Source organism: Scardinius erythrophthalmus, assembly GCF_964197995.2.
Source record: "Scardinius erythrophthalmus genome assembly, chromosome: 2".
Classification (NCBI taxonomy): domain Eukaryota; kingdom Metazoa; phylum Chordata; class Actinopteri; order Cypriniformes; family Leuciscidae; genus Scardinius; species Scardinius erythrophthalmus.
In genome coordinates this window covers 37,208,774-37,225,973 of record NC_138222.1, presented here as the reverse complement: position 1 = coordinate 37,225,973, position 17,200 = coordinate 37,208,774, and the positions used below count along the sequence as shown (strand labels likewise).

At 37.1% G+C, this 17,200-nt stretch overlaps 1 protein-coding gene across 20 annotated transcripts in view; it reads left to right on the top strand.

The window, feature by feature from the left end:
- The window catches only part of dgkza (diacylglycerol kinase, zeta a), a 110,613-nt gene that overhangs the window by 52,044 nt on the left and 41,369 nt on the right, over window positions 1–17,200 (top strand). For 7 of the 20 annotated variants that reach the window (XM_081354237.1, XM_081354243.1, XM_081354240.1 and 4 more), the window contains exon 2: window positions 16,050–16,891. The exons of 12 other annotated variants lie outside the window; for them this stretch is intronic. In XM_081354237.1, the coding sequence (XP_081210363.1) occupies window positions 16,083–16,891 (809 nt within the window). In that variant the 5' untranslated portion in view covers window positions 16,050–16,082. Of the gene's footprint in view, window positions 1–15,968; window positions 16,892–17,200 lie in introns of those variants that run through there. One more of the 20 variants, XM_081354244.1, reaches the window with a different exon arrangement.

The window sequence follows — 17,200 nt, the reverse complement described above, 5'->3', positions numbered from 1 at the left end:
ATGTCATATCCCAAAACTGTCTCTGTGCTCTCTTGTAAATATTTACTCAAGCTGAGACGACTCTCTCTCTCCCTCCCCTCTCTCTTTTCCCCTTCTCTCTCCCTCTTTCTGTCATGTCTGTGGTGAGCTATGGTAAACTTTAAGGCACATGATTAGGGCGAAAGGTGTTTAAGTGAGGTTTTACACTGAAAAGCAGTACATTTATTTGTACAGTAAATGACCATTGCAGCTTTTTTTATGTTGCTGAAAATATTTACATTACTGGGTTTTTCCGATTGGTAAAAAACTGCAATACAGTATGTAAATAACCATGAGCACTGTTCAAATTTCACAGTTATTTACACAATGATGCAGGATGTGGAATGACAGGGTGATGAAGACATTTCTAATATGGAAATCAGGACATTTAGTTCATCGTTATCTATGAATGGAAAAACTACTAGAATCAATTTTTTTATTTTTTTTTTATTGTGTGTTGAATAAACTTATTATAATTAATAATAGTATATTACTATTATATACTATTATTGTAAATAATTATTATGCTATTAATAGTATGCATATACTATTATTATAATCAATAATTACTGTGATGGTCGCGGGTCATACTGGTTTCAATACAGTTTACCAAAAATCACACAATGAAAAATAGTAAATAGTAACCACTGCAAATAGCAAACAGATCAAAACAATATAATAGAGCAAATTATGACTTTACAAAAACACATTACACAAATTTAACATATAATACAAAAACACATTACAAAAATGTAACATAATAAATAAAACTCAACATATTTTTTACATTTTCTTATTGCATTTTCTTATTTTCTCTTTTTTTTTACAAAATGAATATAGGCTACTGTATAAAGTAATTAAACTTTTTAATTACTTTATAAAACTTTTTAAAATTGCTTTGGTTACAGGTAATGTTGGTCTGTTTTTTCTTTTTCTTTTTTTTTTTACAGTGTATTTGTGGCGTCTTGAATGTGCTGTAAAATAGGGATATTTCCAGGGACAGCTCCAGTTGTGGACAGGACACCAAAAAGAAGGACCACATCTCTATATATTATTTGTCAGTGACCCATAAATCCATAACTAGAGTGTCTGTAGTGAGTGTGTGAGGGGGAGACAACTGACCGCAGACAGTTTTAAGTGCTTCCTCTTTCCCATGGTCTGGGGCACAGCCCGAGAGGGACAGCACTCTCACAATCACACACATCTCACACACATCACACAAAATCCCTAATGACAAACAAAACCTTCAGCTGCACACAGAGACTTCAGAATCCCGATGGATTGACACAGATGCGCTCACACATGCAGTCACATGCAGTGAAGCTTAACTCACAATAGATTACCTAGTTAACTTTTTGAATTGGTATGAACTGATGTTTGTGTCTGAATATCCTGCTACAGGCTTTCTGTGAGCTTTCAAATACTGGTTTATTCAATGTAACAGTTATTTTGTTATTTTGCGTATAACATATATTTTTTTAAAGACCACCATACAACTGAGCATAGCTCAACAACTGCTGATCTATTCAATGGCCACGAAGAGCGCTATGTAGAGTGTTTTGAGAGGGGACCTCTATTAAAGGGTCATGAAACCCCCCTCTTTCAGCTCAAGTCTAGTTCACAATCTTTTTGAAAAATGCAACTTAAATGGGCGTGGATGGCTGTGAGAAGAAGGGAGGAGAGTGGGTGTGGTATGGCACGAGAAGGGAGGGGGGGGACTTTCATCGCCAGTGGCCCATGCATGTCGACTGTCACTAAAAGTCAGTGGTGAAACGTGAGGAAATGCTAGCTTTTTTATAGCTGGCAAAGTTAAAGTCTAATGAAATACACTGACACCTTATTTTTGTCCTTTCAAAAGTAACTGAATGCCCTGCTACATATTTTAGCCTACTACAGTAATCATAATTGTATTTAAAACATATAAATGTACATGTATATGTATAATTATGTCATAATATGTCAAAATATATATTTGTTTATATACACACTATAAATGCATATATTTGAAAATAATACATTTTCCGCTTAAAAAAAAAAAAGTTCCGGACATAGCCTAGATCTACGCGCCCCCTGAACCCCATAATAAAGATGGACAGTGACATAGAAATTTGCACAAATTAAGCATACGTTCCATACAATTGAGGTATTATCAAAATATCTAAATTTTAATAACGAGTGATTATTTAACAAAAGGCAAGTAAAACGGTCAGGGTTACATTTTAGACACACACACACACACACACACACACACCTCTGAAGCGATAGAAAAGTCCTCGGGACCGCATCAAGGCCGAAGTCCACCATTCTCCAGTTGAATGGTTGCTACACACACATAGTTTAGATGTGTCCGTGGTTGATGGCCAACCAACCGCCCGCAGTCAGAGTCCAGCCCTGGCAGCATCGCGGGGAAAGATGCACTGGAACTTTTGCACCACGAAAACAAACGCGATATCACAGTGTGACATGTCTGTCATTGGAAAGATCCACGTGGTGTCATGAATAATTAAGAGAAGTGTCTTCTCATTGGATAAGAAAACTCAGTCATGAATAATTATGAGACACCGGTGAGTCATCAAAGTACTATAGTGCTCTGCCACGTCACTGCCTGTGACGTAGACACGATGAAGATTTTAAACCTGGAAGATGAAAATAGCGGAAAAAAACTCAAATTTAACCATTTTCCCCCTACTATTAAATCTAACAGATGCTAATATTGTCTTCAATGGTGTTCAACATACATACCTCTGTTAAAATCTCAGAAAATTTGGTTTAGGGTTTCATGACCCTTTAACTTGTTGCTATTAACTCTATTAAATTGTGAATGGTTATAACGTTATAAGACAACAATAAATAACCCACACAACTAACTCTCTTTAAAATGGCAAATATCATGTTTGGCGCCTTTGATTCCTGCGATGTGGAAAAGTCAGAATTGCTGAATCCAGTCATAAATGGAGTTTACTGTAAAAAGCAGAGTGTCGCACAATTTGGCAATTTTTGGATGAATAAATTTAGAGAAGCCATGTACAATAAATCAAATCACAATATGGACTAGAGTCAAGTTTGGTCTAACTTGAAGAAATTATGACAGAAATATATTCATGTATATTAATATATAAATATACTTCTTACAGTGATGATAATAATAATAATACAAAAAATTATAAGGAATATCATACAATAAAACAATTTTTGTCCATGTTTTAATCAATAAACCTCTGTTGTGCAGCTTTTCAAAAAAAAATATGAAAGAAATAATTACAGCCAAACAATCCAACCCTCTCCATTGACTTTGTATTGCCTGAAGCTGTCTCCTTGTCATTTCTGTCTCATAACAAACAAACAAAACTATGTCTAAAAGCTGCTCTGTGACAAGCTAAAAAACCAGAACAGCTTTTTATAAGCTCCGTTTGACTTCATTAAAAGTCAATGGAGATGGTTGGAAAAAATTTTCACTGCAGTTTTAAGGAGAAAATTCTCAGCAGTGGCGTTGACATGAATTTGCACATGGTTTGTCTTAAAGCATATTAAAATCACCACATAGACATATCAACAACTTTAAAAACTTTCACCACAGGGGGACTTTAAAGTAGTGTAGCACTTTTTCTAGAAGTGAAGCACTTCCATAAAGGCTGACTGACATATGTATTATAACACTAGGTATATGGAGCGTTATCTTTCTAAGCAAGGGCCAGTTGCATAAACATAGCCACCATGTTAAGAATATGTCTTAAGAACTAGTCTGACCAGCAGTTAGCCAAGGCCCAAAGTGTAATTAATCTTACTTGTCAGATTCAATTGACACCAATATACTTTTATGGAACCGACATAAAGTTATGACCAGTCTTGAAGAAAAAAATGAATGACTCTAGACTAGTAACCGACCACAGTTAATCAGTGTCTTGTTGGTCAAAAAAGGTTACATGTTTGAAAACTAATGGACACCAAAAGTGCGATCAAAATTACATATAAAATGATATATCTATTTTTAATAAATTGGATGTCTCTATAAATTGAGATTGGTACCACCAAGCTGACAATACAAGACAACAGCTTTCTTCCCGACCTCCGTGTCAAGTTTGCTTTTAACAGTGTGTTATTCACAGAAAACAAACTCCCCATGCAAACAAGAGGTGGTCTTTGCGTCACTCACAACAATGCTTGCTCTTTACAGCAGATGAACAACACGGCCCTGTTAAAGCCAGCATATGCAAATCATCTTCGAGTCTAGAACCACTCCATAGCACTGATCAACTAGTGTGTGTTGTTCCTGTTATACATTTACTTGTCTGATACTCTTAGCTGTTTAATCTTTTAAACTATTTTGACGGTACTGTCTTTATGCACACAAGTCTTTCACCTCAGTGTCAACACTTGAGACAGCCGACAGCTTTTCTAATATCTCTGAGCATAATGGAGGAAAGATCATCTCTATCCTGTTAAGCTGTCAAATATCAAGCTTTCACATGCAAAGCCGTGCGTGATACGAGAGTGTGGTAGAATTAAAAAGTCACTGTTTGTGCTGCAGTTACCAACAGTTGTGTTCGTTTTTTTTTTTTTTTAACTTGAGTCCATCAGCATTATTGTTGAATTTGCTAATCAAGCTTAGATGTCAGAATTTAATAAGTCTAATCTACTTGTTGGGAGTTAAACAATTTATACTTGCTGCAGTTTATTTTTTACTTCTGTCACTAATATAAATTCATGCTCATTTCCCTATTTTTACATTTGGATTAGCTTTGCCATCAGCTAATGCTCACTTTTTAAAAACACAAATAATTTAACAGTAAATCTCAGGATAAATGAAATTTTTCACAATGTGCATTATAATGTTGAGATGCATAAATTCACACAAAGCATTTAAAGATTAATTTTAGTTTTGTAGTGTTTTTGGTTTTATTTTAATTCATTTAGACAAAATAGTATAACATTTTATCAGTTATTAGCTACAACCCAAAATAATAATCAACTCATCAGTTTCAGCCAGAATTGTAATATCAGTGCATCTCTACCAGGGTTAAAAAAAAAATCAATCGGTTCACTCAGAGCAGAATCTCTATTATAAAACGGATAGTTCCGGTCCTTGATTCTGATTGGTTGATCCGCGTTCAAAGCCGGTGTAAATTACTCGACAAACATACACCTGTGACCGCATACATTAGTGTTACTGCACAACTGCTGTTTGTGATTCTTTGTTGCTGCATGTGTTGCTTGGCAACCTCTTTGGAACTACATTGCTTGGTGGAGGAATAAATAGGTGCGTTCCATTCGACAGGGTCCCTACGCAGTGTTCACTGCTCCCTACTCCCTGAGCACGGTATATCAGTTGAAGTGGACTGCACTGACAATAACCGCTCATTTGGATTGCCCTGCAAACGTCATCAAAGAAAGTCAACGACGGGGTCGCGCAGATAATGATATAACATAAATATATATAGGACTACATTCATATTTAAATTTTTATTTACTATCACATTTAAAATATCACTTTACTTCACAAACTAGCTAAGCTGGCTGCATTCACTGAGGTAAATTATAATCATCAAAAATAGTATATGTAATATTCACAAGAATAACCGTTAAAAATACTGTCATTTGTATAACAATGGTGAAATGTTTGGAGACTGTCTCTGCTTGTTTGCTTTGTAGGGGTAACATTAAATAAAAAAACTCTTTTTGAATGAGTGAACCTGTGATCCAACAGCTAATGCACATTACCTTGACTTTTTTTTTTCTCTCTCTTTGTATTTGTATTGTGTAAAGTGCCTTGAGAAGCTGCGTTAAAGGCGTTATATAAAATAAAGTTGTTTTTTTTTATTATTATTATAAGTACATTGTTTTCTATATTCAAAACACTGTGTGTGTAAAGACTAATGTTTATATATTTTAGGAGTGGAGAGGAGTCTCTTAGTCTTGTATTTACCATCTAGTCAAAGCCAATACAGCCTGTAGCGTTTTTTATAACACATGCTTTTTGCTAAATGTATTAAATTAAAGTAAAAACTGAGCACCCACATGGCTACAATACCCTTTGTTACCTGTAAGTTGATAATAACTTGATGCGATGCTTTTACTGCCTCAGATGCAACTGTTCTAATGATGAAAACCTTGTAACTCCATTTGAGCTTGATTTTGGGAAAATGTTAATAATATAACGACACACGCAAGTGACTGACCATACATAAAGCCACAATACTTATTTTTGTCAACATGGTGTTTAATCATTTAAAAAAATACATTTTATTTAATTTCCTGAATAGTAGTGGTTCTACACTAACCTGCAATTTTCACTGGTTTCAAAACACCACTCTGGATATAACCTGCTATGGTAACAGATCCTCGGATAAATTCCTGCAATCCAACAGCTAAAGCACATTACCTTGCAGCTTACATAGGATGACATGACATCTGAGCGCAGGCATGTCACTCACATTAGATGCGTCAACGTCACATTTGCATAGGCTGTACTATTTGAATTCATGATTGATTGACTGCCAAATTAAAATCTTAAACCGAACGATAAAATAACATTATTAACTGGTTAATGGTAAAAATGTTTTGTTCCTTTTAAAATTTCGTTCCTTTCCGTTTTTTGTTTTCGTTCCTTGAACCGGTTCAAAGCCCTGATCTCTTCTATCATAACTAGTATTTTAGTTTTTTACCACTGATAATATACTAGCTATATTTTTATACTGGCTTTTATTTTTTTCCACTTTTCTTTAATAAAATATCCTATATAGTGATTTATAGATTTTAAGACTAACCTGTCAAACGTTTTGTTGTACCTTAACAGAGTAGAGTTAGAAGGAGAGTTTTTTTTTTTTTTTTTTTTCATTTGTGCACGTGTAAAGTTTTGCAGAGGAAATGTTAAATGTAAAGTTTCTATATTTAAAGTAGCATCTGCAGCAACCTTAACCTTTAACTCTGAGACCACAGCATCTATTACATAGCACTAACCCACCCACACACCTTCTTCCCTGCTGCTTTCTTGCTTTCAGATAGGGCTTTAATCTGGTCATGGTATAAGCATTAGCTCTACTAGCACACACACACACACACACACACACACACACACACACACACACACACACACACACACACACACACACACACACACACACACACACACACACACACACACACACACACACACACACACAGTCCTGCCTCTTAAGACATGAATGTAATCTGGAGAACAAATAGCCTAAAATGCTTGAAAGGGTAAAGTGACAGGTTGTGTAGAGATTAATTTGAGATGTGCAGGAATGCTGTATGATGTTGTTCACTGTGCGCAATGTGCAGAGCAGACAGCAGAGTACAAGAGCCCCTTCCAGTCACAATTTGTTTCAGCAATGCCATAGCATATAGACATGCCATTGCTATAGATAGGGGATAGCTATAGGGATGTATGTCCGCACATGATGGGAGACAATGATGGTATCCATTCATAAGGGAAATAATTAAGAGAACGTTTGGAATATAACACAAGATAATATTTGAATTCTATGATCAGTCACTAGAGATGACCAAGGCTTTTTATATTTTGGCAACAAACACTTTCCCCTGAAAATGTTTTTATTTTATTTTTTTTGCAGTTTTGCAAACTAGATGCATTTTGTGTAGTCTTTTGGGTGAACTGGTTACTGGCAGCATCAAAGATTTAAACATTTGAATTGTGCAAGAATGCAAGGTCCCTATTTTGATGTTCACTCTACTGTACAGGCTTTGTTCACACAAAAGGTGTCGGCACAAAAAAAATCTGTATTCGCAGTAAAGAGACATTTACTTACTGAGAAGCATTTGGACAACACCTGTTTGTGGTCTAATGATGTTTATTAGTATTGCACAAATATTCTGAATAAAATTGAAATCGAGATATGGTTTAGTGCTATTATCAAAGTGCACAAAATTGCTATAAAATTAAATATTCTGACAACTGTACATTTGTACATAACATATCTCAGAATCGTACATCTGTAAATTCTTCTCAAACTGTACACTTATAAATATAATATCTGTACATTCATAAATATGTACTGTATTGTATTTATTTTTTTGTCTTTTTTAATAATATTATTATTTTGTTACTCATTTTATTGCCTAATTTTTATGTATGTCTGCACTATATCTGTACTTTCTTCTGCACTGGAAGCTACTGTCACTTAGACAAATTCCTTGTGTGTGTAAACATTCTTGTCAAGCTGTTTCTGATTTTCCTGATTCTGATGTGCTGCATGTTTCAAAGGGAAGCACTGCTCTGTGTTCTTTAACACACATGCAACTCATGATACAGTGTTTTCAGATGCTCAGTTTATAGTAAATGCTGCTCCACATTAACTCCGGACACGTGTTATGATTTCGGTGTACATATTAACAAATTAAAGCATTTACAAAGGGACTTCGACCTCAGCTGCACAGGGGCATATTCATGACCACAAATGGGATGCAAACCTTTCACGTAGTGTGTGACTGTGAATCCTGCATGTACTGTGACTTTTGAGTCACTTATAAGGTGTTTGGTGTTTTTAGCCCACAATGGCGCCTTCCAGGCAGCGAGGGGATGGGTAGGTTTAAGGTTGAGGTTAGGGTTAGCTGCCTGGAAGGAGCCATTGGGGGCTAAAAACACCATCGAGCCACTTATAATGTGAGGTTGGAACCACAATGTGAGGCAGGTTCACTTTTCACATTTGCAGTTTATATATATATATATATATATATATATATATATATATATATATATATATATATATTTTTTTTTTTTTTACCAGATATGGAATGAGAAGTATTTGTAAACCTGTTGTCAACAAAACACAGAAACACTCCCTGCAATTTTCCGACAAAATAAAAGCTTGAGGTATTAAAGCTTAGCTGTAAATATGTTAGAAATAATTTACGATGGGCAATTGAATTATTGAAAAAGACCCAAGGTGGTAATTTTAGAGCTAGTAACAGAGGCTTGAGCCATTGATATTAGAGAGAGAGAGAGAGAGAGAGAGAGAGAGAGAGAGAGAGAGAGATGCATAAAAACGTAATTATAAAATACATTAATTGTGTGTGTGTGGATAATTTACCTTGGTCTCTTAATACTTTTGCCTGGATGCAAAAGCAGAGAGGATTTCACACGAGATTAAATATTAAAATATTTAGGTGTCACAGTTCAAATCAATTATATCAAATATATATATATATATATATATATATATATATATATATATATATATATATATATATATATTTGATTAGTGTTAGTGTATGTACTTTGAAATATGTAAGAAAACAGAGCTGCAGAATGCATATACCCCCCCGCAGCTGTCATCCTGGGGTGTCGCCAGGTAGCTGACCTGGTTGTGTGTATGAGTTTTTGTGACTCAGAGCTAAATATTTAAGTACCATTTTGTTCTTTCTGCAGTTTTTGTTATTTGAATTCATCTCATGCTCTTTAATTTAATGAGTCAAGTTTCCAGTTACAAGTCGGTCTAACAGTCTCACCTTACATGAGTCATCCAAACCTAATTGCCATTCTCTCTCACCCTTTCTTTCTCTGCTTGACTTCAGCCCACAGACCTCTGAGCGCTATAACAGAGCTGAGTGTGAGTTGTTTCATGTCTTATTCCTTATTGTAGGTAGGCCAAGGGGGCGGCCCTTTTCAACAGACACACACTTTCTCTCTGTGCCTCCATCTCTCTGTTTTCGCAGTGGATATAGAATTGCAGTATGACAGAAGATGAAATTATACAAGAACAGCAATAGATGTTTGGGATATTTGGGACAGACAGACTAGTAGTTTGCATAAACATAAACAGTCATAATATATTATGAAATATGACAGGTGTTTTCTTATATGAAATAAAGGTGGATGCATGCGTTTATAAAAATGGAATGGAATATTACGTAGCCTATACATAGAAAACACTTACGGAAAAGAAGATGGAATTAGTGTGGATATGCTCATACAGTAAAAGTAAAATGCAAAAATTTCATTATCTAGAGTTTCATTATCATTCACAGAGATTAAAACAGGGCTCTCAAGTTTTACCAAAAGCTTGGAGTGAGATCACATGCGGTTAGGGGAGGAGCCCTAATGGAGCCCCGTCCCCATATGTCCCCGCCCCCCAATTTTACCCATTGTTCATAATTAACCAGCCCAAATTGAAATGATAACAATTGGTAAATCTGATAAATGACAGAGCAATTCATCACATCAAATATACTCTTTAATGTTATATTTCAAAATTACAAATAAGTTATACAAAAATTACAAAAATATAACAAATGGCTCCAAACAGTTTGGAAAAACAAATCTTTTTGCATTTTGAATGTGTCTAGCCAAATAGGTATAATTATTTATTGTGTGGTGCATGGGACATTGTGAACAAATGTCATATTAGAGTATTATTAAGGTGTGTGTGTGTGTGTACACAAGAGTACACACTCCAGCTTATGAAATGTGTTTTGTGTTTGAAAAATACAAATGCAATGGCAATGATTAATGTATGTTTTGACAGGATATAAAATATTACCCAGAGCACTCTGCTTTAATACATGTAGCCTTAATGTAACTAGAAAGACTATTAATACAGTATAATATATAATTTAAAATAAAATAAACAAATTTAAATGTATTTAAAATAAAATGAAAAAATACATCTTCATTCCTTCCCATACCCACTAACATTCCCTTAGTTTAAGAAAACGTAAGCTAGCCAAACTGAGCCAAAGCTTCTGGCCTGGTTGCAGAGTAGTTGTAGAGTTTTTGACTGCATCAATAATAATGTAAACGATGGGCTATATATTAAATGTTCTAGCCTAAAAATGTTAGACGAGCTTTCTTCCAACTTACCTTCTCCATCACGACGTGTGTTCACGCGATGTTGTTGGTTACCTAGTAACGAACGTGCTGTGGCCGAGAATGTTCCGTCAACTTCCGTGTGTTCGCGCATCTGTGTTGCCTTGTAACGAACGCAATCTGGCCGAGATACGTGCTGGCGGCAGGAAACTTCACTTTGTGTGCCTGCACCTCGTATACAACGTTATATATAAAGCTCGCAGGACAACTTGGTTGGCATTGCCTTTTCAGCGTGAGAAATACACGGTGTGGCGTGTGAGCGTGTGAACTGGTTGAATTGCGTGTGTCTCACGCCCAATGCGTGAGACTTGAGAGCCCTGTTAAAATATGTATCTAAAAATGACAGTGGGAAGTGTAACTAAAATCTTATGCAGATTCTTGCCACATCCTCACATACAGTACATAAATGTTTTTCACATTGACCTAAAGACCAAAGGACACAGTAACTTAGATCTGTACTAACGTTTATTTGCTTATTTTACTTTTACAGCCCTTCCTCTTTGCAAAGTCTCTTCTCTGGACATACAGTATGTTCAAATGTGCATGTTATTGGTTTGGATTTAATACCAGGCCCTCCTACTTACAGAAAAGACCACACAAAGCCAAGTAGTACATTTCTTGACCTTCGGTCAGCTTTTGTATACTGACCTTAATTTCCTCTCAGAGCGCAGTTCACACAGTGGGATATTCTAGAATTGTCACCTCTGCTGATCTTAGAAATGAGAACCAAAGAGTGACACTGAAGACATAGACACATTTTACTGCCACTGTCATCTTTGCATCTAATTATTTGGTGACTTAAACATATATATATTTTTTTAAGAAATAATTTATATTAATTGTAAAGGTTTATAATAATTCTGTATCTTTCTGTCTAGTATCTGTAAAACCGCATTTTTCCATCTTAAAAATATATCTAAATTACGCCATATGCTCTCATTGACAAATGCGGAACAGTTAGTTCATGCGTTCATGACCTCAAGGCTAGATTATTGTAATGCTCTACTAGGTGGTTGCCCTGCACGCTTAATAAACAAACTACAGCTGGTTCAAAACGCAGCAGCTCGAGTTCTTACCAGAACCAGGAAGTATGACCATATTAGCCCAGTTCTGTCAAAACTGCACTGGCTGCCTATTAAACATCGCATCAATTTTAAAATATTGCTGATCACTTACAAAGCACTAAATGGTTTAGCTCCGCAGTACTTGAGCGAGCTCTTAACGCATTATAGTCCTTCACGTCTATTGCGATCTCAAAATTCCGGCCAGTTGATAATACCTAGAATATCAAAATCGACTGCTGGCGGCAGATCCTTTTCCTATTTAGCACCAAAACTTTGGAACAGTCTTCCTACCATTGTCTGGGAAGCAGACACACTCTGTCAGTTCAAAGCTAGATTAAAGACACATCTCTTTGACCTAGCATTCACATAATACATTATAGCCTTCTATAATTCAATGTTAGGCTGCATAGATTAGGTCAGCTGGAACCGGGAACACTTCCCAAAAATCCTGATGTACTCGTTACATCATAAGAAGAATGGCATCTACGCTAATTTTAGTGTCTTTGTTTATCCCGAGGTTTTCCCGCAGCCTGCCGGATCCAGGCCGTATCCAGATCTGAAGGATCTTCGCCTGGACCCGATCCAACGCAGTGCTGAAGTGCCAACTAGTCTCTCCCTATGGAGGATCCCTTTACCACTCTACAGATAAAGCGTTGTCGGGAAACTCAATTCGCGTACCTACCCCGAATTGATAAAATAAAATAAAATTCTGTATAAAAAATTATAAGGAAACGCCAGTACTTTCTTTAGGCTTGGTTTGGAGGGAATTCCAAACCTGCGCACATATATTCAAACGCACATAACTATAGAACCAATTCTTAATGCGCATGTGAACGCCATCAGCGTTTCTCACAGGTTCGTGTTTAAAGTTTGTGTAGAGAGAATGGTGTCGTCTTAGCGGCCCCTAATTTAAAACAAATGATCGTTGCGACGGAAGCGAATCAATCAAAACTAACTTTAGCTGGAAAATAACTTTATTAAAGAACTGCTATAAAGCCAAAACAATCTCTGTTACCTTAAATTATACGTTTATCTCTGTAAAGCTGCTTTGAAACAATCTACATTGTTAAACGCGCTATCTATTTATCGTAATAATGTATGATTTGCAAAAATGAAAACTGCTGCTTCTGTGTAGATGAGAGAATCAAAGTGTATGCACGTTGTGCACACGCTACATTGATTATGGCAAAGCATGTGCCCTTAAAATAGCATATGAATAACATGCGCAACGCGCCACTGACTTTAAACTTTTTTCTTAAACTATTTTTTCCTGGTTAGTGGCGCAATTGTTTTCTAAACCTGCAAAATAGCATGAAGGAGCGTTTGCGCCGGAACACGCCTCCTCTTTGCGCTGAACCGCCCTGGGGAGCGCAAGTGTATTTCCTAGTTTACCGACGTGCGTCTGTGGAGGGAAAAGTCCGCTTTGCGCGTGTGCAAAATAGGAATGATACATGCGTCGGTGTACAAAGTCAATTGCGCTGGGTGCAAAATAGGGCCCAAAGAGTCAAATACTGCCTTGCTTTAGTAGGAAATGCTTCTTAGAAAACTTTTAGTTATAATGGTGTCAACTTGTATTGTTCCCAGGTGCAAGAATTCAAAGAGTAAAGCAGGAGTGAGTTATTTTCAGTTTCCAGTGACGGATCCAGCGCATTGTAGGCAGTATCTTAAAGGTGGTATCAGTGATTTCAGGCCCAAAAATATTTTTATAACATTCATCTAATCTTTCCTAACGGTCCGCTAGCTGCCCGCCCCATAAGCATGCCGTCAAAAAACGCGTCTCTGTAGGCAGCCTAGGCTCTGAGATCTGCACACAAAAACAAATGGTTTAGCCAAACTCTCAAAACCAAAACAAATAGTGTTCCAACCAATCACCGACAGGGGGAGGGTGTTGTGAGGTTTTGTGCTCGTGCACGGCTGCACGTGAAGTCAGAGCTGAAGAAAAAGCTGGCTCAAAACCTCACAACACCTTTTGGGCCTGAAATCACTGATACCACCTTTAAGACTGCAAAGAATCAGAAAATTTGAAAAACCTCTGTGTTTGTAGTCAACATTTCAAACTGGATGATTTGACTACAAACACAGTGTTTTAGGCCAAACAAAGGGGTAAACCTGAAAAAAACTGTGGTTCATCAGTTCCACATAACATCGCAAAGCAAAACGCTGTTGCCTTGCCAGTGAATAATTTTTACCATAATGCTGTTTAAAGAGTAGACAGTTATAATCCTACCCTTACAATAACTGTCCTGTTAATAACCCTCTGTCAATCCAGCTGTCCGTGGGCAGGGATACAAAAATGCGGAATTATAATCTAGTTTTTTACGAAAGCCCTAGAGCTGTCAAAATTCCACCAGATGATGCAAAACAAATAAAAGGGAATTTATTGGTCCAGGTAACACAGAGAACGAGCAAACATTGCTAATTTAAGTATACTAATGACATTGTAACAATACAAAGTGCGTAGAAAATCGTAAAAGTTACACTTTTTAAATCTCAAAAAATGAAAAGACTTTCAAAATAAAACTTTTTATGTGGCTGCTCTGATCATTTGGGATGACCATAAGAGTCACAGACTTGGCTGTGTTATCATGCAGAAGACAATATTATATAATAGACAATCTCTTGTGGTCTCTTATAGTATTCTTTTGTAGAAAAGTCTTTATCCAAAAGTCATTATAAAAGACACATTAGCACTAGTGTCGTCCACCAGGAAAACACAAGCCTGTCACTTTAAATTCTTGCTTAAATTGATATTCGTGGACTTCTGTAAATGGAAAATGCATATTTACAGTATAAATTTCTCTTATCATTTATTTGCATTACAGAATAATGTGTCAGTCATGTTGTGTATTTTGACAAACCAGTTACTGGTGACCTTTAATAGTGTGGGAATCTGATAAGGCCTGTGAGCTCAAACTGTGGTGCTTGAGTTACACACAACCCTTTTTTAAAGGCTGCAGAAATTAATCCACACACTTCCGATGTTGTTTAGATTCAATAATACTTCATTTGTCTGTGTATTCAATTATAATTATACATTTTGTTTGTTAGATTCCTGTTTTTGTTTTTAAATATAGAGATAGCAATACAGGGTTTACTCTAAGAAACATCAAATTATTCTTTTTCTCTATAATATCACTTTCCTATGTGGTTCATTGGATGGTCATGTGTTCTTAATTATGACCATGTGTTTAAATCAAATAATCATACTGTACACTGTTGAAATTAGATGGAGGTCTATACTATAGATAAACACGTTCTCTCTCATCTTTTCATTATTGTTCTCCTACTGAATGTCTCTGTGGCTGTAAGCTTTAAGAGACATACTTTTGCAGTCTTTGTGTCTTTTATTTTGAGTAGTGAGTTTTCTGAGTAGTGATGCAGAATTCAGGCACGGGTGTTAGTATGGGTTAGAGTGGTTAATCGAGGTTTAAATAGAGACTTCCTACTGAGATACTGTAATTCTCAACATTTCCATTCTATCATTGTTTTCTCACTCTCATGTCATTCCAAATCTGTTCTTCTGTGGAACACACACAAAAAAAACTTTTTTTGTCCATACAATTAAAGACAGTGGGGTCCAATGATGTTTTGAATGTTGTGAATTTTCAGTTTTTGGGTGAATTATCCCATTAAGGGCACTGTTTTGAAGTCACTCTGTCTGGTCAGACAGTGGAGATGACTTCTACAGTATAAATATCACTGTTAGATACACTTTCTCCAGGTAACGTTACCTGAGCGCCGTCAGGTATATCATGACCACATTATACTCCTGAATCAATTGTGATCATGTGTCGGTTCATTGCTGATTAAAAGAGGTTTCATTTTCTTGGTTACAATTCTGATACTTGGATGCAAAAGATTGTGGCAGATGGTTTTCTTCGGTTTTGTCTGAGTTGCTAAATAAGTCACGTAGGTGTGTAGAATAGAGTTGATTGGTATTGAATAGAGTTGATTGGAGTGATTAGTGGTGGTCTGATATCCCATCATTGTTATTTCACCTAAAATAAAGGTCAAAGGAACAGCACTGCATTTGTGGAGACAATCACACCACATTTGTTCATTTACTGTATGTTGTAGCCTGTGTATATTGTGTGCTGACCGACTCACTCTTGCGCCCACAGCGTCCTCTTGGGAAGACATCAGTATAGCATCCAATGGAAACATTGTTCGGCCTACGTTTCAGGCGGAAAGCCTGTGAGCCAAACGTGCGCAGGCGCTCCAGTGTGTCACTTCCAGCGAGTAAAGCTCGCCGGCGCTCGAGCGTGGGCCTGCCCTCAGCTGGCCTGGCTCATAGACGCAGGTCTAGCGTTCAGCTTCAAACCAGCAACGTGCAGGCAGGTGTCAGAAGAGGACACTTCACTAGGAGGAGGTCGAGTGGTGCGACGGCCTGCCTGACCCCGCGGTTCGCTATCCGACGAAGACAGGCTGCCAAACACCGCAACATTCATGCCCAGCTCCTGGGACCGTCACTGCTCCTGGCTAGTGTGGTGCAGATGAGCGAAGACCATGAAAGGGAGGATAAGAGTGTAGAAGAATACTCCTCTTTCTCTGATAGCGAATGTAGTCAAGAAGAGCACGAGCAAGCAGGGATGGATTTGGAGTCTGATAAGTGTCTGACATGGTTGGCTCAAGGTTTGTTGGCGGGAGAAAGCATTCAGCCCCGCCCCCTCATCCGTGCACCACGTTGCCTGCGGCGAAACTCCTCACACCTACTTCCTGCCGAGGCCGTTTATCGAAGCCCAGCCTCTTCTGGGCTATATGGCCGTTACCGAAGGACCAGTCAGGCACACAGGCTGTCCGATGTGGGTGGATTGTGGGCAGGGAGGCGAAATTCTCTTGCAGCTCGAGGATCAGTTGCACTGTACATGACCAGCTCCCCTTGCTGGCCAGATCTCAGTCTTTCACACACACTGCAGGGAACTTACTACAACCCACAGATTGACACATGGAGCGGGTTCCTCTCGTATGTAGAGCCCTAACTACAGCTGTATGTCTTATGTTTGTGTGTTTGTAATATTTTTATTTATTTATTTATTTTTAAATGAAGGCTATTTGGACTTTTCTTTCACTTAAATATTTTGTTTGCTGTTGGGTTTGTTAGAGAGTATATATGCCCCTTTTTAATTGATTACATGATTAGAGAAGCAAAAAAGAAAAGAAAAAAAAGAGCACTACATTATTCCAACCCTAATGCAACTTATCTTAATACTAGCCTTAAATCAAGCACTCCAACGGTAATTCCTCTGTATTTGTCATTAGTGAGGTGATTATG